We start from the raw sequence: 21,570 nt of genomic DNA on the forward strand, positions 1-21,570 counted from the left end.
AATAAACTGGAACATTGACTTTACCCCGGACCTCCTCACCCAAGATCAGTGTCTGATCTCACTAATGCTCTTGCAGCTGAATGAATACAAATCCCCACTGCTACATTGCAAAAACCAGTGGAAAGCCTTAGCAGAAGAGCTAAGCTAATCTGAATGTTCTCTTTGATTGGAGGCCACTCTGGGCAGCTAGGGACCGTTTCTCATCGACGCCTTGGGTGGTTCCATGAAATTCCGGAGTGAGAACGGTAGCTTTAAGGATAGATTTGGACTGTAGTTAATGTCAACAGACTGCTACATTGACTCAGGAATACAGTTCGCTTCTGATCACCATCACTGTACACCGCAACATTGTATATGTGCAAAAAATGGACATTAAGTGCACCCCAGATGAGGATGAGGTTCCCTTTTGAGTCTGGTTTCTCTGAAGGTTCACTTAAAATGTGTGGCTTTTAATACAGTCCCAACACACTGTTCCTCACATTCTGCAGTAACTCTATCAGATGGCAAAAAAACATTGTCTAAATCTTTTCATTATTGTGTTGTGCTGAATTCTGTTCTGGATATTGTAAGCATTGTATTATAGTCATTTTAAGGATTACCACAACCAACATAGGTTTTCAAATCAAATCAAGCACTTGACGTCCTTATTTGTTTGAATTTATTCTCGCTCTCTTTCTTTCCCTGTACATACAGGCCTGCAGGCTTTCTTTCGTTCACCGTCTTCAAACATTAACTGAGCTTCATTTAGTCACACAGCTACACTGAATGAGCCGAGTGTGTTAATGTGTGTGTATAATTTTCCGTTCTTGTGCTCTCTGCTTTCTGTCTCTGTCTCTCTCTCTTTCTCTCTGAATGATTAGTCAAGAGAGTCACAGTCTCTAGGGTGATTATCCACTTAATGCTCTAGTAACCATCATTTTACCCCTGAACTCAGCAAAGTTTAGTAAAGTGTAGCACTTTGCGCCTCCAGCACTGACATTAACACCACTGAAGGTTCGGGACTGTGTACGTGTGGATGTGATGGCAGCATCTAGTGAACATGGTACCGGGCCAGAACCCGAATGGGCTCTGCTGTGTTGCAGTTCTGCGAGGGAAAAACTGTGATTTTGCATTTGCCAATTTTTCTTCACAATTGCACATCGTTAGAGAAGATAACCAGATGTCCACGAAGCAGAATCGTGTCAGTGAAACGACAGGCCTTACACCGTGGCCTAATGGACCTAGCGTATCACACGCCGCTGTTTATTAAAGATAAGACCCACAAACGAAACGGTTCCTTAAAAACTTTCACATTGCTTCAGCTTTGTGGAAACAGTCGAACTATTTTGTTAAAAGTAGAATCCTACAATTCTGAACAGGGTTCTTTACAAGTTGAAGGATTCCTCAAGATGGACAAAACAGAGAACATTTCATAGATATATACTAGGTGGATTTTTTCATACAGGTAAGTAGGTAAGCTTGCTGTTTACTTATCTGAATAATAGAAGGTAGAAACAGAAAGTCTGAATTCATTTTTATTATCCTATTATTCTAGTATCCTATTTCTGTTCTAGCTACTAACTCACTCTGCCTTTTTATGAAGTTTTGAGGGTCTCAGAACTTGCAAAAAAGCTGAAACAGTCTTTGCACATTATAGTTGAATGACGTGCACGGGCTTTTCTGAAACTTTTATAAATCGGTCAAAAGTTAAATAAGACCTAGTGCCATTATTTCCTAATTAATAATTAAATTAATAATAATTTCTTTTAAAAAGTTTTATCTTATTTAATATTACTGATCATGGACAAAAATAAGGTATGAGACCTCCGAGTCAAATGAAGAGATATGATGGTGACGGTGTAAATACTCACGTTGCGGAAGGCTGACGGCTGTGCAGCTGCTCACTCACGCTCTGAGTCTGTAATGCCTGCAAAAAAATAAAAAACACAATTATAATAAAAAAACTTTGAAAGTTGTAACTCATGCAGGTTGTAGCAGTAGTATGTCATTGTGCCTGGAATTTCATCAGTTCCCCATTGTCTTCATCATAATAACACACCAACTTCTCAAACATCTTGGAGAGGAAAGAAAGTTTCCGAGGTCTTTCTGAGAGCATTAAAACTGCACCACAGATCTGGTTTCGGAAAAATATTCACTTATGCTTGTACAATTTCAATCACGTTTACTTAACAGTGATGATTTGAATATTAAACTTTGTGTTAATTATACATAATTTGTATCATCACTAGTTGAACTACAAACTGTCAGAACTATTGTCAAGTTCTATGATAATAACTGATGTGATTGAGCAACAACATGTAATACTATCTTTGCATTTAGTTCTTAATAAATTATTAATATTAATTATGATTAAAGGGAATAGGCAATTATATCAATAATAATGCTAAGGATATTAAATCATAAATCAATAATTTAGCAGCACTTTAAATCAATGCTAAAATTTATAATAAAATGCAAAGTTAGGTTAATATGCTAGAAATATACCTTGTATCTTTCTGCCTCCATTCTCTGCTCATCGAGCTCCACCCTCAACCTCCGGCTCTCCGCCTGCAGCTTCTCCACATTCTCCTGTAGGTGACTGGGAGGAGAACAGACAGTACTGCATCTGCATGACACTATTCATCGCTCGCACTGTTTAACATACTAGCAGCTCTTACTCTTTTTCCGCTGTGAGGTGGATGATCATCCTGCTCTGGTCTCTGATTTTGCAGCCAAGTTTCTCGCTGGCCTGCCTGAAGAGATGCAGTGTACAAGCATTTAGGAGAATTAAAAATTCCAAATGTCTTGTAATGTTGGTTAATAATGTCTAGAAAAGAGACACAGGGGTCATGCTTGTGGATTTGGAAATATGAAGAAATTTATATGCACGATATAATAAAACATTGTAACGTGTCAAGCTACAAAGCAACAGAAGTGACAGTAAGAAAATGACAAACATTTGTAAAAAATGGAAATATATCTACAGCTGGGATTCTTGACCGCAGGATCTATAATGTTTTAAATATAGATCTGTTTAATCTTTATATATGACCATAGTAGAGCTCACTATTAAATAATTCTACAAACTGTTGTGTGTGAAATTCCCAGAAGTCCAGCAGTTTATAAAATGCTCAAAGCAGCCCATAATAACAATAAATGAAGCTCTGCCCCATAACTGCATGAATGTTTTTTATTTTCACTGCTGCCACGTAACGCTGATTAGATACCTTATTTCCTAATAAAGTGGACAGTGTGTGTGTGTATGTGTGTCGATTATTCTGCAAATGAATCTAATATATCCTCTTGTGAGATTTTTTTTTGCGTCTTTTGGGAGGTGATTTTTCTTTTTTAAAATGACTTAAAATTAGAAACATTTTTGCTTAATGGCAGTCATGGTGACAGTGATGCCACTTGTCCTTCTTGTTACTAAGCTGTATGCCAGAAATACCCTTAGATCACACAAACAGGAAAGACGCTATTAAGGAAGAATGCCTGGTAAAAATGATCCCATCAGCAGGACAAGACTATTTATTATGCTATAAGTATAAAATGTTTCAAAACAGGTTTGATCAGCAAATATCGGTCTTACTGTAATCCTATAACCGAAAATACCAGATACATTGGACTGTGTTCGAGATATTGGTCATTTCTGCAGTATTTGATCTTACTTTTGCTCTTTGACCCATTGATTGACATTGGTGACCACCAGCTCGCTTTCTCTGTGCAGACGGGAACTGTCAGTGCGAGCGTCGCCCAAAGCCTGCTTCAACACCTTCACCTCACTCAAAGCATCTCTGTACTTCTGTTCTACAGAGTCCATCTCAGAGTGTACGGTTTCCAACTGTACAACACACACAAACACTGGGGTTAATATGACAGAAGCCTTCCGAAGAGAGCTTGTGTGTGTGTGTGTGTGTGTGTGTGTGTGTGTGTGTGTGTGTGTGTGTGTCCGCATATTTAACCTGAGCTACTTTGGAGCGGTAGTTCTCTCTAAGGGAGGCCACCTCCACCTTCAGGAGCACCAGTTCCTCCTCTCTGGATTGCAGGGTGACGAGCTGCTGCTGACCCCAGAGCTGAGCGCGTGCCAGCTGACTGTTTAACTCCACCAGACGCCCCTCAAACGCCCGGGTCTGAAAGAACAACATGTCAGAGCGTTATTAACTGTCTAAAATTATTTCTGCCGGAGTCCAGTGCATGTAGAAGTTAATACTGAAATCATGAGTACTGGTATTCAGATTGTGTTGTAAAAAAATGCCCTTTGTGCACAAATCTTAATAAACGGAGATCATTTTAATGACACTAAAAATAAGCTCAATAAGACAATTATATTTAATAGGTTTCTCCAGTGTTACATGAATCAGCATAAATGTCAATTGAGACTGATTTTCTAACTTAATTTAGTGAAGCTAGCTGAAAATAAGTTAGCTGATGTTATTCGACTAACAGAGATGTTTTTATTGGGTGTAAGTCAGCAAAATAAATGTCTCCATAATTGGGTCCAGCAAAACAAACTTTAATGCAAAATGTTTATGCATCGTTTTCTATATAAAATAACAGCCATTTTATCTCGACATTTTAATTGTCTTAGCAATAATTGCAAGAAATAGAAATGTAAGGCAGACAGTCAGGCTTGCCTGTGTGAGTCAGAGAGAGCGGGAGAGTACGTGGGAGAACACGAAGAAGGTCTCACAATGACCTTTACACAATCCCTGGGCACATACGGTGTAGAAGAGAGCCAATAAAGGTAATGAAAAAAAAAGCAAAAGCAATTAAAGTGGTTGAGAGCTGTATGTGTGTGTGTGTGTGTGTGTGTGTGTGTGTGTGTGTGTTGGGGGGAGGGAGAGGGTAAATGACAGAAGCACAGAGACAGAACACACACACACACACACACACACACCTTTGTGCATTCGTACATGATTACAAAATATTTGGTCTATATATAAAAAGGCAGGCAGTGCAAACACACACACACACACACTTCAAAATGATAAGTGCTATAAATGCAAACATGTAGAAATATAGCTTCCTCATCTTTTCTCGTTATTGGTTCGCTCCGACTCCCCTTGCATGCTGCTGCGTTCTGCACAACCAGAGGCAATCATTAGTGGCCTCGTGCCGATCCAGCTGCAGCACGAGCAATTATTTTTAAAAGGCAGAACTGAAAACAGACAATTGACACACGGCACGGCACGCACGCCCAGCACCGATCATTACTCCTGCAATCAGGGCAGAGAAGAAGAAGCGGCTTGGGATGGGGTTTCTGCTCCTCATTTTATTATTACTTTTTTGTTTTTTTTTAACCTGAGGAGTTTGCTGACCACAAAATGACAAGGCTGCTTTTCCTCGTCCAATTAAAGCAGGGCAGAGAGTGGGCCTGTGAGCATGCAACACTGACAGCACTTAAAGAGGATGATGTGAAGGCTGAGAGAAAGAGAGAGAGAGAGAGAGAGAGAGAGAGAGAGAGAGAGAGAGAGAGAGAGGAGAGGAGTCCAGATGACTAAACCGACTGGAGTGCACTCCACTTCCGCACTCCGATCGATCCACTATGTGTCACACTTCCACACCGCACTCACATCTCATAAAGGAAACAGCGTTTAAATAGTATAGCAACAAACAATTCAGTCTTGTTCATTTAATATTTTATAGAAGCAAGACATGTATGGCACCTTGCAAAACTATTCACCCCCTACATTTCGTACTGAACTGATATGGACTAAATTGGGATGATTCATAATTCTATACAAAATAGATCATTATACTAAAGTGAGAGGAAAGATCAACATATACATATTTATAGTTACATTTGTTTATAGCAGACCAGCAGACCCAAGAGCTTATTAAAACCTATGCAAATCCCATGATGGTGAGAGAGGAGTGATGCTAAGAGAAAGTTCTGGAAAATTACTTATTAGGTTCTAGGTTCAGTGACAAAAAGGTAAAAATTATTATAAAATTTTTAGATTTTAAACTATTCAAAAAGTCACTGACTAGATAAAAGGGAATTCGTCTGGAGAGGCAACCAAAAGTAAAGAAATAAAAAGTAAAAAAATAATGATTTATTCATTTAAAGAGGCAAAAATGATGAACAAATTGGCTTTATACTATATATAAATAAAAATTCCCCTTGCACAGCAATACAGCGCACCCAGCGTTTCTGTCACTTCTAGAATATGTTCTGGAAGTCTTCTTTTCGAAGCACGTCAAACACTTTCTGAGACTCGCGCTGGATCTCTGCAGCGGTGTCACAGCGGCGACTTTGAGCCAGATCTTCATCTTTGGGAGAAGTCTGCAGGAACCAAATCTGGAGAGTAGGGTGGGTGCAGAAGCGAGATCAAGTGGACTTTTCTCATGTGACGCTCATCATGCGCAAATTGCCGAATGGTTTGGACATTTTCAGGGGGTTGCGCTCGTTGAAGGTCTTCCTGATCTGCTCGTCATTTTCCAGTGATGTTCTTCAGCTCTTGAAATGCACGTGCCACTCTAAAGACCTCGAACCACTCGTTGCAGCATCTCTGTTTGGCGAACTTATGTCATGTCGAACGTCTCTGTGGCAGATTTGCCCAGTTTCAAGCAGAATTTCACGTTTGCTCTTGCTGTCTGTGATAAAATCGCAGACGTTGTAACACGCGTGTTCAGAATTGTACCAGTTAACAACATTAGCCTTGAAACTTTTGATACTGAGACAGTTATTCTATGTCTAATTGCCTGTAACTGGTGAGCACCATGTTACCTTTTCTGTCAGTATCTTGGAGATCTGCCTTGGCTCATACACTAATGTGAAATTTACTTAACAATTGTTTATAAAATCACCCATAGCACGTGGTCTGGAGTCTCGTGTCTTGAAGGAAAGGGAAGCGTCTCACCTCGTCCTGAGAGAGGTGGCTCTGACTGCGCAGCTGCTGCAGCTCTGTACTCAGTTTTGTGTTTCGCTCTTCCTGCTGGATCAGCCGCTGGTGCAAGTGTGTCACCTCCTGCTTACGCTCAGCCAGCTACAAACATGCATACATAGTCACTTTATTGTCCCTGTATGTTACTGTTATGCTGAAAATATTATTGCTACAACTTATAATAATAACAACAGCAACAGCAGAAGTAGTAACAGTAATGGCAGCAGTAGTTACAGTAGAAGTAGCAGCAACACTAGCAGTAGGAAGTAGTATTTGTAGTAATAGCAATAGTAGGAGTAGTGATAGGAGTATAAATCAGCAGTAAAACAGCAGTATTATTACTTCTGATAAAACAGGTGTACAATACTCTGGTATAAAATGCTAGTTTATAGTTTATAATATAGTTTATGCTCACTGCTATCTGTTTCTCTTTAACGCTGTAAAACCGGGGTCCCCAAACCTTTTTCTATACATATATTTTTCTTTCTATAAGGGGGCCGGAGTGACTCCCAATATTGTTTTGGAGATTTTGTTATGATTTTAAATGTATTTATTATGCCTTCTATTATTTTGTTATGTACAGTACAGACAAATGAGCATTACTTTTCAAAGGGTATATAGCTTATTAAAAATATAAATGTTTTCATATTCATTGCTACTGAAATCAACATTTACTTACTTTTGCTTATGGTTGGTGGGTGAATCTAACAAATAATTAGGCTATGCTAATAGTGGATTTTACCAATACCAATAGGTAAGTTGGATTGTACTTTCCGATAACCAATAACATTATAATAAATAAATAGTATAATAAACTAATAAATAGAATTATATAAGTAATAAATAATCAAAATTAAACAGTAATCCCCCGTTTATCGTTATGGTTATGTTTCAAAAACGCCCGCGAGAAACGAGCTTTAAATCATCCTCCCACACACTTTAAACACACACAAAACATTTTCAAGAATACAGATGAATTTTGTGTAAATTCATAGAAATACAGTACACTATAAAATTTATAGTGAGTACATGTACTGTACAGTATTAACATTTTACTTTCTTTTTATAATTAATCATAAAAAGATTATATTTTTATGAATAAATGTCATTATTTCAACATAAAACTCCATATAATATACATATATATCTATCGAGCTATCCGCGAGAGACCGGGAAAATCAGCCAAACAAATTAGTTATGTGGCAAATGCAATTCCGTGATAAACCGTGTTAAAGCAAGGGATTACTGTATAGTGCTCTCAGTGCAGCATGCTGTCTCGTGTAAAAACAAACAGCACTGGGCGTTAGTGATTCACCTCTAGAGGCCGCCCTCGTAATGACAGCGGACTGGAAGCAGGAAAAACTATCAGTATGGATTTTTGCCTATAGTCGATAGTTCCAGCAATTGTTGCCACGACCTCTATTAATAACTAAAGGAAAATGTAATTTGAAAGCCAACCTTCATTATCAAATACAGGTATAATATGAGTAAAACATATTTCAAATAACATTTACTAAATATGTCTCTGACATTGTTCCAAATGTGGTGGGGGGCAGTATTCATTAAACGGTCCATAGTTTGGGGACCCCTGCTATAAGACAATGTGTTGTTTTTTTAAGAACCTCTTTGCTGAAAGTTTCGATGCGAGCATCTCTTTCCTGCAGCTGCGTCTGCTTGTCTACCTCTTCCTCCTGCAGCCTGAGAGTGGTGCTGTGTAGCTCACAAACCCGCTCCTGCAGCTATACACACACACACACACACACACACACACACACGGACACACACACACACACACACACACATGAAGAAAGACAAAAAAAACAGTGTTTTGGTATCTCCGGGATTGTGTGTGCCCGAGTGTTATTTAAAGCCAAAAGCAGGAGGATTTGCTCACACGCTGATCAGATGACAGATACAGTGGGTTTTGATTGCCAGATATTAAACCGGAATTGCAGAGATAAATTTTTGACTGTAACTGAGTAAGGAAGTGCAACAGATCTGTTAAACCTATTAAAGATTTAGAGTTAAGTTGCATACGGATGAGCGGCCTGCTGATCGATGTGTTTCGCTTTCAGAGAGGTAGGGGGGGAAATTTCTTCAGCATCTGTGCAGGTCACATTTAGCTAAATCATTATCTGAGAGGTTTGGAAAATAATTACTTAGCTTTAAAGGAAACATTGAACTGAACTTAATTGAAATTTACCCATGGAAATACGGCAAGAGGTTAATAAATCTGCTAAAAATAAATAAAAACACTGGTATTTAAATGTTGATATTTAATAAATATATCCCCCAATTTAGGACTGTTGTTATGCACGAGTTCCGTTGCTCTGTATTTGTATTAGTACTCTAGGTATGAGAACTGCGGACTTACAATCCTAGCTAACGCTTGTAATAAACAGATGGTGGTTGTTATGTGGTTTTGCCCAAATTCAGATGATATAGGGGCATGTCTAATTTAAACCATGTATATTCATAGATCTGCGTATACTTAACAAGGCGGAAAAACCCTTTATAGATGTATAAAAATGTATGAAGACACAGAATGAGTTAAAATGAGCAATATGTGCCTTTACATTTCTGTGTGTGTACCTGGTTTCTGACTGTTTCAAGATCAGTTCTAAGTTGATTTCTCTCAGTTTCCAGGTTGTCCTCTCTCTGGCGTGTCCTCTGTACCCAGTCCAGCTGTTCCTGCTGCCGTGCCTGCTCCTGAACCAGCTCCACACGCAGTGCCTGAGCCTGAGCCGAATATTCCCTCATCTTACACACACACACACACACACACACACACACACACAGTTCCAAATGAAAATTGGGTGCATATGTGCCAGAATTGAAAAAGTAATCATCATGAAAAACTGTGTTGGAAAGTATATTTTTGTGTTAACTGTGTAAAACTGGGTTAGAAAAAGCTGTTTTTTATGATAATAAAATAACTTTGTTGGAAACATCAATGCTTTAGAGCTACATAAAAAGCCAGGGAAGAGAAAACAGCAATGGTCTTAGTGTATATGAAAATCCAGCAGGAATAAATAGAATAAATAGGGCTTGCACTGTTAGCTAAACAACATTTATTTATTTCTAGTATTTCACAAGAGTGAGTGCACCCCTCACATTTCAGCAATCGTTTTATTAGATCTTCTCAAGGGACAATACTATAAAAATAAAACTTGGATATATTTTAGTCAATGTACAGCTTGTGTAGTAGTATAGATTTACCCTCCTCTGAAAATAACTCACATACAGCCATTATTGTCTAAATAGCTGGTGACCAAAGTGTTAATATTTTGCGTGAGCACCATTATTATCTGCCTTAATCCTCCTGGGCATGAAATTTACCAGAGATGCACAGGTTGTTGCTTGGATGCTCTTACACTCCGCTATAATGACATCACAGAGCTGTTGGATGTTAGACACATGGTGCTCCTCACCTTCTGCTTGAGGAAGCCCCACAGGTGCTCAAAAGGGTTCAGGTCTACTTGGCCAATCCAACACCTTCAGTTTCGTTAGCAAGGTAGTTGTCATCTTGGCGGTGTGTTTGGGGTCGGTATTATGTTTGAAAACTGCCGTTCAGCTCAGTTTCCGTAGGGAGGGCGTTTTGTTCTGCTTCAGATTGTCACAGTACATGTGGGAATCCATGTTTCGCTCAATTAACTGTAGCTCCCCAGTACCACCAGCACTCATGCAGCCCCAGACCACGATGCTACCACCACCATGCTTGACTGTAAGCAAGACACAATTTTCTTTGTACTCCTCACCAGGGCATCGCTACACATGCTGGACACCATCTGATCTAAACAAGTTTATCTTAGTCTCATCAGACTACATATACTCTTATGAGCCAGCTTCAGAAAAGGCTTTTTCTGCACTGTTGGCTCTAGTCGGAGCGTGTCAGCTGTTTTACAGCGATTCTGTATGTCGAAATACCGGCTAATTAGTTTAGCAAATGAACACACGGAAGAATCACGGAACACGCTTGTTTCATTCATGCTCTTGTATGTGGAACTTAGAAGACAGAACTGAAAAAATGCTACAAGAATCTGTTACTTATGATCGCAAGAGGTGCAAATGCTGCTTGTTATATATTGCCAAAACTATTCACTCGTCTGCCTTCATATGCAAATGAACTTGAGTAACATCCAATTATTAATCCATAGGGTTTAACATGATGTTGGCCCAGCTATAACAGCTTCAACTCTTCTGGGTAGGTTTTCCACATGGTTTTTGACCATTCCAGAAGAGCATTTGTGAGGTCAGACACTGATGGTGGATGAGGAGGCCTGGATCACATTGCTCTAATTCATCCCAAAGATGTGCTTTTAGGTTGAGGTCAGGACTCAAGTCAAGTTTTTCCACACCAAACTCACTGATTGATGACTTTATGGACCTTGCTTTGTGCACTGGTGCAGTCATGTTGGAACAGGAACAGGCCGTCCCCAAACTGTTCCCACAAAGTTGGGAGCATGAAATTGTCCAGTATTAAGTATTAAAAGTTTATTTAACTGGAACTAAGGGGCCGAGCCCAACTCCTGAAAAACAACCCCACATCATAATCCCCCCACCACCAAACTTTACACTTGGCACAATTCATTCAGACAAGTAGCGTTCTCCTGGCAACCTCCAAACCCAGACTCGTCCATCGGATTGCCGGACAGTGAAGCACGAGTCCTCACTCTAGAGAACACTCCACTGCTCTAGAGTCCAGTGACGGCGTTCTTTACACCACTGCATCTGATGCTTTGCGTTGCACTTGGTGATGTAAGGCCTGGATGCAGCTGCCTGACCATAAAATCCCATTCCATGAAGCTCTCTACTCACTGTTCTTGAGCTAATCTGAAAGCCACATGAAGTTTGGAGGTCTGAAGCTATTGACTCTGCAGAAAGTTGGCGACCTCTGTAAGTCTCAGTAACCGCTGACCTGCTCTGTGATTTTTTAAATAAAATGCCTGCTTGGTCAAATACAACTTTCTTTCGGCTTCTCCCATTAGGGGTCCCCACAGCGGACCATCCGCATGTTTGATTTGGCACATGTTTTTACACTGGATGCTCTTCCTACTGCAACCCTCCCCATTTATCCGGCCTTGGGACCGGCACTAAGGCTTGTGCAACCCTAATGGCTGGGGTTGGTACCCTGACCGGGGCCGCAGCGGTGAGACCGCCCCATCCTAACCACTAGACCACCAGGGAACCGCCTGCTTGGTTAAATAATATAAAAAATTATATTTTTTTATAAAAGGTTAAATAATATAAATCTAATTAATGCAATACACATATTATTATAATACTAAATCAATTGATTAATCAATTAAATTGGCACAAATTAAATTGATTAAATAAAAATAAATTAATGGAAAAATATAAATTAAATAGTTTAACATTTGTTAGACGCTATTTGGGTAATACAGATGTTTGTATTTGTGTGTGTGTTTGTTTTACATCTAACTTTTATTTTTCTAAAGATATCTGTTCTACTTCTTTCAGCAGACTTTAAAAAATGTGTTTATTCCTTCTATCCTTCATTTATTCACTCCCTTGATATACGGAATTTTCAGGATTTTCTCCTTTTAAGAGAAATTCTTGAAGCTGGACATAAAACGGCAAAGAATCCATAGCGCTAACGCTTAAGTGTTTTTATGCATGCGCAATACAAATCTTATTTCTGGTACAAAGTGAGTACCCACAGTGACACTGCGCTAACTCTAGTTTATTTTTTTTTTATACCCCTGGCATTGTTGTGTATGTTTTAAAGTTTAATAATAATAATAATAATGATAAGAAATATGTTAATACGTTCCTGAGGGAACTCGGATTTTAACTCTGTTCAGCATGTAAGAAGATCGCATTCGGTCAGTTAAACAGAGCCGAAAGCTATGTACCACAAATTTTGCAGAATACAAGCAGAATCTCTTAATGAACACAAGCATATACATAGATCTATACATGAGGATAAATTGAAAATATTTGTTTTCCTTAGTTTAAATGGATAATGATGTTGTGGTTACCTGCTCCTGCGTGTGTGTAAAGGTCTCTTTGGTGCTGTTTAGCTCGTCCTGGAGCTCCTGGTTCTCCTGCTGCAGCCGTAATGCCTCCTGCTTGGCGCTGAGCTGAGCCTGCCTGTTGCTGGCAGCCTCCACCTTCACCTGCTCCAGCTGAGTCCTGCAGGAGAAACCCGAGTTCTGATACCTGTATAATGTGCGCAGGATTTGTGCTTGCATGAACGAGACAAATACGTCGACATGAAAAATAAGTGCACCATGGGACAACAGGCTGGAGGTGAATGCTGTTAAAACGGCGGTGTACTTTTACCGCAGCTTATCGCGCTACAGTCCACACTTCCTCCGCAACATCTAATTTGCTGTAATTCTCTATCTCCCCACTGTTTAATCAGGCTCAAGAAAGCTCGCTCGATCTTAATTGGAGCACGATGCCACGCAGAAACGGTGAGCGTGGCAGAAAAAAGGTTGTTGGTTGTAATCAGACAAGGCAAGCTTAAACATTTAATGAACGAGCCCTGAAGCTAATTAGAGATGGGCGGCGAATGAGCTCAGCCACCGGTGAAGCATGAGAGCCTAAATAACGGCTCAGAAAGCGAGTTTAACGTCAGCCGAAGCAGCTAATCCAATTAAAGTCCCATTGCATCTCTCTCCCACATTCTCTTTTTTTTATCAGCGACTCAAAATGAGCACCGCATGTAGAATGACTCCATATACAGATGTGTTAGAGTGTCACTCATTCATCCTAATGTGCTACTTTCTGCTCTGTGGCTGGTCTCCCATGAGCATCCATGCCCACTTGTTTCAGAGAATCATCACTAAGAAACCGTAGTGTGATATTCAAGGACTGCTGCTGTAACCATAAAAACTGTACTCATTTCACGACTCTTATCAAACTGCTCGTGCTGCAAACTTCCTTTCAACACATCCAGTAGTTTTGTGTTTGCTACTGTACACCTGTATACTGTAATGATTTTTCTCTTCTCACCCAGGAGAGGACGGCCAAGTCATGGTTTCTTCATCATGTTGTTTTAAAGACTTTTTCCTCAACTTCTGCTTTGCTCATTATTGATCTACGTCTTCATCTTCACCTCTCAAATTCCTTGTGTGTGTAAGCATATCTTAGAAATGAAGCTATTTCTGATTCTGATCTGGATTTCTGTAAAAGACAAAGTCTGCTGATAAACTCGCACTGTGATCAATAATAAATAGATTTGTGTGCTTATGTTTTTACCAATTACTGGGAGCAATCATGCAACTGTATTGAAAAGTACTACACGTACTATTGCGAGAGTTTCGTGATTGTGTTTTTAATAAAGGGGAACATGTTAGACTGTTATACTCCAAACATGGAAGAATTTAACACAAACAGTTGAGAAAAGAGAAGGAAAAGCCAAAGCCAAAGACAGAACCCATCACTGGACTGAGTATTTTTAGAGTGATAGATTGTAAAATGCTGCATCACTTCTTCCATTAGGTGATTGTGGGAAACTGAGCTTAAAAACCTGCCTTCCTTTATACATTTCTCTCTCTCTCTCTCTCTCTCTCATTGACAAACCAACCACGGTAACTGTTAATCGATCTGCAGCGCAATTCCCGGGCCCACCCTCGCCAGGATGATCAATATCCCTGGCAATTAGAATCCCCTATCTGCATGGCTGCAGGGACCTCACCACATCTCCATGGCCCACAAACACCCAATTTAGTCCTCAGCCTATCGCTTAATTACTAAATCCTCCGTAATGCGTATTGGCAGGCAGACGAAGGCGATTTAGCATTAGCTCCTACGCCTGACTGAACAAGTGACCTTTGGCAAAAGCCGGGCTAAGATGCTGAGAAGTCGCTGCTGCATGTCGTCTGCTGATTGTTTAAACATCTGATCTCAAGGTGAGGCCGTGAACTGACGAAGACCATGCGTGCGGAAGTGTTCTGGAAGGATAAGCAGGAGATAACAGGCAGAGATCTTTCCAGAGTGAGCTTGAATAGAAATACATTTTTAGAAAAAAAAAAATCAAATCTTTTAAATAATTGCTCGATCTGCTTTTTTTATTCTACTGTACATGTGGTAAAGTTACGTTCACACAGAAAGTGAGTGAGTGTGTGTTTGAGGTGTACCGGCAGTCATGGAGCTCCTGCTCACTCGATTCTAGCCTCTGCTGGACTCTCCTGAGCTCGGCATGAAGTCTCCTCTGGGCCTGCTCAGCCCGGACCACTTCAGCTACTCGCTCTGCCAGCTGCTCCTGCGCTTGCTGATTCCCTCCCTCCAGCAGAAGCACCTTCTCCTCATGACGAGCCAGTTCCTGTGCTGGACAGCCAACATGCACATGCAAACATGGTACAAATACTATCCAGTCAATGTAAACCATATCTCAGGGTCTCTGCAGGTTTCTCCAAGTCAAACGTAAGAATTTTTAAAACACATTAAGAATGAAATCTAAGACCTAGATAGTAGAAATTCTTTATTTCTCAAGCCAACCTTTTTTTTTACATCTGTGGTAGAATACAAGAAAGATTTACACCAATAACAGAAAGCTGATTGGCTGTTGCATGTTGGTCTCATTTTGTAGTCGCAACACAGCGACTACTAAACTAAAGTGCTAAAGTGCTGTGGGAGCATTTCAATGAGCGTTAGAGGTAGCATTATAGGGCCATTGAAAAATTCGAATTAATAAAAGACCCAAATCAGCAAATTTTTAATACATTTTTGATTTTTCAATTTAAAAGTTTTTAAGACCCCGTGAAAAACCTGATATTTATTAAACATAATCAGGCACTGTTTTACAAATAATCATACTATAAGTTATCAGCCGGGTTCCTCACCGTTGTCTCTGCAGCTGCTCCGAGCCTCTTTAAGCTCGTCACGCATCTGCAGCAGCTGTGTGCGAAGCTTGCTGCACTCGTTCTCCTTCTCTCTCTTCTCTTTCTTGGCTTGTCGGAGATCCGCCTGTAGAGCCTGAATGGTGGTGTTTTGTCTCTCCGTCTCTGCCGCCTTGCCTCGGATCTTTTCCCGTGCCTGGATCAGGTCTGTTTCCGACTGCCTTAGGAGCGTGTCTCTTTTCTGCACGGCCTGCAGGTAAATGAGAATACCATCCGAGCAAAGCGTTAGCCAAAAGATGTAGCATGTCTTAACTTTAACAAAATTGCAAATAATATATTTTTTAAAACGCTTATGTTAACATTAACATTATTACAAATCTTTAACCTTGAATGTACAATTAAATGTTAACAAGAGCAAACATTAGTATTTTTTTATTTTCATAAAATGTGGCAAAAGTTTGTAACTACACAGAGTAAGAGAAAAAAGCCTGGCCTGGTTTTGTGTTTGTGTTTGTGTGTGTGTGTGTGTGTGTGTGTGTGTGTATACCTGCTCTTTCTGTATACACTGCCTACGAGCTGCCTCTAATTGTTCCTCCAGTTCGGTGACTCTAAACTCCAGACCGTCCACACCAGCCTGCCTGCTCCGAGCCTCACACACTGCATCAGCCTGGAGCTTCCTCATCAACTCCTGTAGCCTTCGCCCCTCTGACACAGATACACACATACACAAATTAAACCATAAGCCGTTGCTATTTGTCACTTATATTATTAGGATATTAAGAAATGTGTCTTTTCTTTTTGTAATTTACTGTAATGTAAACATTCAGCAATAACGTCAAACCTCAGGTCTTGTGCATGACCTTTCAAAAATGTTGTAATTGCGTTATTAGCAATAGTAATATTAAACCATGTTGGACAATGATTTAAAGAGCGGGAGAGACAGAAAATGAGAGATTGAGAAAGTGCAAGAGAAAAAGACAGATATAGACAGACAGAAAGAGGGAGGGTTAAAGAGACAGAGAGAGAATGAGAAAATGGAGAATAGTGGGACAGAGACAGAGGAAGAAAGAATGTGAGAGAGATAGGCAGAGCGATATATACTGTATAGAGAGAGACAGTGATACACAAACAGACACAAAGAGATCAAGACTGATAGAGAAACAGAAGCAGGCAGAGAAAGATAGAGACAGAAAAAATAATAGTATGAAACAAAAGTACACAAAGAGAGAAAAAGAGAGACATACAAAAAAAAAGACAGACGGGGGGAAGAGAGACAAATCCAAAAGAAAATATACTTATGTTATGTAAAGAAGGCCGAAGCAGTCGTATTTAATAAAATAAATAAAATTAGTTATGAAAGTCAACACCCGGCTGAATTCTGTTTTCTGTTTAGCAGCAAGATATGGATCAGGACCCACACAGACTCCACAACCAAACTGCAGGGGCTCTTAGCGGGAAAAAAAGAACTGTTTTCTTCTCGTAAGAAATGCAGCGCTCCACAGTCATATTCGCCTGTGAGAAGGTCAGTTTCAGCGATGTGAGCTGCTGAAGGAAGGATGGAAAAGTGTTTGAGACATGATTAGCAGAAGGAAGTCGCACTCACCCGCCAGGCTGCCATCTCTGAGCTGCTTCTGTGCCTGTGCTTCCTCTTTGAGCTTCTCCATCTCTGAGTGACAGGTTCCGGAGTGCTCCAGGGCCTGGGACAGTACCTGGACACACACACACACACACACACACACACACACACGTCACATATCTATACCTTTGCCTCAGGGGAGGTGCAGAGAAGCTCAAGACACAAGAGGTCCACTTGAGCAGTGAAACCCCCCACAGTGCCCTCAGGCCATCTCTCCACCTCACCTCACCTCTCACTTAGTGTCCACTGCACGTGCAAAATGTCCCACGCATACACGCACTGTCTTCCTGACAAGTGTCGGCTCAAATCTGACGACAAGACCAGGAAGTGTCCTTGTCCAATCTACTAATTATAACGCCAACCCCCGAGCTCATAGGTGTCAGATGTGTGCATAACCTACAGCTTCTCCATGCTTTTATTCCATTTTCTTTTTCGGAAAACGGATGTGAAAAACTTTTCTGTTCTCTCAACACTTTTACTTTTCCTTTTCCACTGGTTAGGGCATTTTTCCTTCCCCTAAGATGCCGGTGCATGCAACGATAATAGAAAGACGTATTGATGTAGACGATGATTATTCTGTTGTTATATCATTTCTAAACTGTGTATCACATTGCTAATTAGGTTTTTATAAAAATAAGATATTATTTCTTTATTAAAGGTGGCAGACATTCGAGTAGGAATTCGAGTAGCAGACACTCAAAGAGAAGGCGAAGGAAAAAAAGAATGCAAAAGAGAGACAGAAAGACGTTTGGACAAGACCAAAAGAGAAAGAGCAAGAATGAGTAAACAAAAGTTGGATTAAAAAAGAGAGAGAAAGCGAAATTGTGAGGAAGACACAGAAAGCGACAGAGAGAGAGAGACAGACAGAAAGAGTAATGGAGTGAGTGACAGAGAGTGTATGTGAGTGTGTATGTCACCTGCACTTTTGACATATGCAGATTAAAACAGCAGTCAACAACTTTGAAATAAAAAAAAAAAAAGAAAAATGTAATAAAAAAGAGTTGGGGTGAAAAAAAAGGGAAAATGGACGGCAGGCATGTTCATGGCAGAAGTTGAAGTCTGACCCTCCCTCATTTTACCCCATTAAAATAACGAGGTGTCACAAGGCTGCGGTTCGGTGGCTGACACCCGTCAGAACAAATCTATATTTCATGGCCACTTACAGATGTATAAATAGCCAAATGAGGGGCTGTAAGTGTGTGTAAAATGCCACTAAAAGGTTGCTGGTGGATGGTGGGTACTGTCAGCGCGGCCAGCGGGTAATCAATCAGCGGCTGGTGGCAGGAGAGAGCCACTAAATCACGCTGATGCTAACGCGGCACTGCAGCTACAGTAAAACGCCAGCGCTTCACCTGATACGACAGCCTGACGGATCGCTCCACTACAGTCCATTAAAGCTCAGCGATGCTGCCACAACAAACTATTAGTCACACGGAGCTGGGCCCAGACTGTCAGGACGGAACTTGGGATGGAGCGAGCAAATTTTGACACACACAGTTTGAGTTCAGTTTCGGGAAGTCACCTGTTCCAGTTCACGGATGCGACAAATTTGGGATTCGTAGTCTGACGCGGAGTGCATGTGAGTCGCTCGGTAAAGAGAGAAATCAGACTGGAGCTTCAGTGCGGCCTCCTCCTTCTCTTCCACCTGGAAAAATGACAATCACAGATTGCGTATAGAATATGCAAAGTTTTCTTTTTGCGAATACAGGAACAAGCACAATAAATGTGCTAAGAAAGAACTGGAAAATACCCTGATAATCCTAAACTATGTGGCTCTATAATGCATAGTCAGAACTCTTGTAGCAAAAATGTGTGTTTGAGGTAGTCATGAGGAAAAGAAATCATTAAAAAGTTTCATAGCTATAAAAGAAACTCCATTTTAGTTGCAATTGCTACATCTACCACCTGCTAAACAATCGAACAAAACACTATGAACTTCACACACATTCACTGACATTATGTTAAGCAGTTTCTCAGAATGGTAAAACCCACACGCTTGGCTTGTACAAATATACATTTCGACCCTAAAGTAGTATTATGTTAACCTGAGCCTTCCTCTCCAAATAACATCACTTCCTTCCACAGAACACACACACATTTATCTGCAAGAGAAAAAAAAAGGCATCCTTGTGGAAGGACATTGTGTAATGTTGGTTGTACTGCATCTTTTCCAATCCGTGAATTATTCTGTCAGCTGCGGAGAATTCAATGCTGTGTTCCAAACTGCACACTGTGCATTAATGTGTAATGACACCACTGCTGTACTGACGTGTTCTTTAACATGAGAGTATGCGGCTCAGGATAAAAGTGTGCCTAGGGGACTCGGATCCTGTATGACACCAAAATAAATTGGAAAAATGGTTGAATATAAAATATGCAAGGTGGCCGAGAAGTGCAAAACAAAATAACACACCCAAAAACAAAATAACAAATCCCAAAACAAAATAAATCATAAAAACAAAATAACAAATCCCAAAACAAAATAAATCATAAAAACAAAATAACAAATCCCAAAACAAAATAACAAATACTAAAATAACATATCCAAAAACAAAATGGCAAATCAGAAAACAAAATAACAAATCATAAAAACAAAATAACAAATCCTGAAACAAAATAACAAATCCTGAAACAAAATAACAAATCCTGAAACAAAAAACAAATCCTGAAACAAAATAACAAATACTAAAATAGCATATCCAAAAACAAAATGACAAATCAGAAAACAAAATAACAAATCACCAGGCAATCCAAAAACAAATGAACAAATTAAACACAATGACAATTCGGACAAACCAGAAAAGGTAGGTGTCATGAACAGAACAGGCGTCAGGAACCGTCAGTAAAACAAAGTGTCGTTTATTGGTCTTAAATATGCAAACACAAGAGAGCGTGTAAAGAGACTGCCGGAAATGGCAAACTTTACTGAGTGCTTCATCCGAAGCATAGCTAAGAGCATGGAAACTCAGGCAGTAACAGCAGTAGGTAGTCCGGATGATCTATGGTCGTAAACTGTAGATCGGACGGTGAGTGAAGGGAAAGAGGGCCTTATCTCGTTTTTATTTTTATCATTCATTCATTCATTCATTCATTCATTCATTCATTCATTCATTTATTCATCTATAGCAGCTGATTTATGCTGCTTAGTCACTGGGACTAATTTATTTATAAATCATCATGAATGAGGTGCCACATTCCTGTACTTGTGTAAAAGTATAAATATATCGTTTATTTGTACTTGATCTTAATGGAATTGCCAAAAGTAAAGATACTGGTCCATAATAACTATATTTTATTCCTTCATACAATTTAGTGTTCTCCTGCACAATATACCTTTTAAAGAGAGAGTGTGTTCTACTGTTGTGATCTCTCAGCACTGAGACAGATAATAGTGAACTAGGTGAACAACTCACCTGTGTGTGTACTCTTACCAAATGATGATTATTATTACAGAACAAGGTGAAAAGATGTCTGTCTTTTTGTCTCACTTCCTCTGGTCTTCTCTGTCTGTTTCTTTTAACAGGTTGTATTACAGTAGGATCACAGCTAAAGCAAGCTTGTAAGTGATTGGGATCACACATGATGTCATGCAAATTCACTAAGGTGTTATGAGTGGAAGACCTGAGATGTGTGTGTGTGTGTGTGTGTGTGTGTGTGTGTGGAGGTTAAACTTGAAGAGAGCAGGATCAATACAGCCTCTGTGTGACACAACATCTAGAAGCTGCTAATAGAGTGATGACCCCTATTTTAAGAAGAGGAGAAATGAAAAGGGAGAAAATGTCAAGCTGGAGGAAAAGGAGCGGCTTTCGTGCGTCTGCGTGACATTCACATAACATCAAAGTGTGTCGCACATAATCCAGAGCCTCTTGAGCGTCTACAGATCAATACACACTCCAACTCCCAGAATCCCGCTGAAGAGAGTGTGCGCTCACTTCATTCTTGCACAACTACAAATCCTCTTTACAGTTCTGATCTACTCCCATACAGATGCTTAAGTCGAGAGACTCTGCACTTAACAGGAGCAGTGATTCACTTGTATGTTTGAGTGTTTTTTTTTTTTTTTTTAATCTCTTCAATTCTCTATAACAAAGATTAACATCTGGTACAGTGGTGAGCGATAAAAGGTCATATCTAGTCAATTCAAGTCAAATCATGTTTATTTCTATAGCACTTTTCACAACAGACATTGTCTCAAAGCAGATTTAGAGAATTTAAGAGTTAGGGTGAACGATGTGTATTTATCCCTGATGAGCAGCCA

At 39.9% G+C, this 21,570-nt stretch overlaps 1 protein-coding gene across 13 annotated transcripts in view; it reads right to left on the minus strand.

Moving 5' to 3' along the window:
- The window catches only part of LOC124390753 (plectin), a 169,949-nt gene that overhangs the window by 4,904 nt on the left and 143,475 nt on the right, over positions 1-21,570 (minus strand). For 12 of the 13 annotated variants that reach the window (XM_046856736.1, XM_046856732.1, XM_046856735.1 and 9 more), the window contains 14 exons: positions 18,835-18,957; positions 17,280-17,385; positions 16,224-16,381; positions 15,680-15,926; positions 14,975-15,164; positions 12,869-13,022; positions 9,459-9,626; positions 8,489-8,605; positions 6,843-6,968; positions 3,942-4,109; positions 3,648-3,820; positions 2,658-2,732; positions 2,485-2,578; positions 1,851-1,906 (listed from right to left, as the gene is read on the minus strand). In XM_046856736.1, the coding sequence (XP_046712692.1) occupies positions 1,851-1,906; positions 2,485-2,578; positions 2,658-2,732; positions 3,648-3,820; positions 3,942-4,109; positions 6,843-6,968; positions 8,489-8,605; positions 9,459-9,626; positions 12,869-13,022; positions 14,975-15,164; positions 15,680-15,926; positions 16,224-16,381; positions 17,280-17,385; positions 18,835-18,957 (1,955 nt within the window). The remainder of the gene's footprint in view (positions 1-1,850; positions 1,907-2,484; positions 2,579-2,657; positions 2,733-3,647; positions 3,821-3,941; positions 4,110-6,842; positions 6,969-8,488; positions 8,606-9,458; positions 9,627-12,868; positions 13,023-14,974; positions 15,165-15,679; positions 15,927-16,223; positions 16,382-17,279; positions 17,386-18,834; positions 18,958-21,570) is intronic. The other variant, XM_046856740.1, reaches the window with a different exon arrangement.

The sequence above is a fragment of the Silurus meridionalis genome, chromosome 9, assembly GCF_014805685.1.
Source record: "Silurus meridionalis isolate SWU-2019-XX chromosome 9, ASM1480568v1, whole genome shotgun sequence".
NCBI classification, from domain to species: Eukaryota; Metazoa; Chordata; class Actinopteri; order Siluriformes; family Siluridae; genus Silurus; species Silurus meridionalis.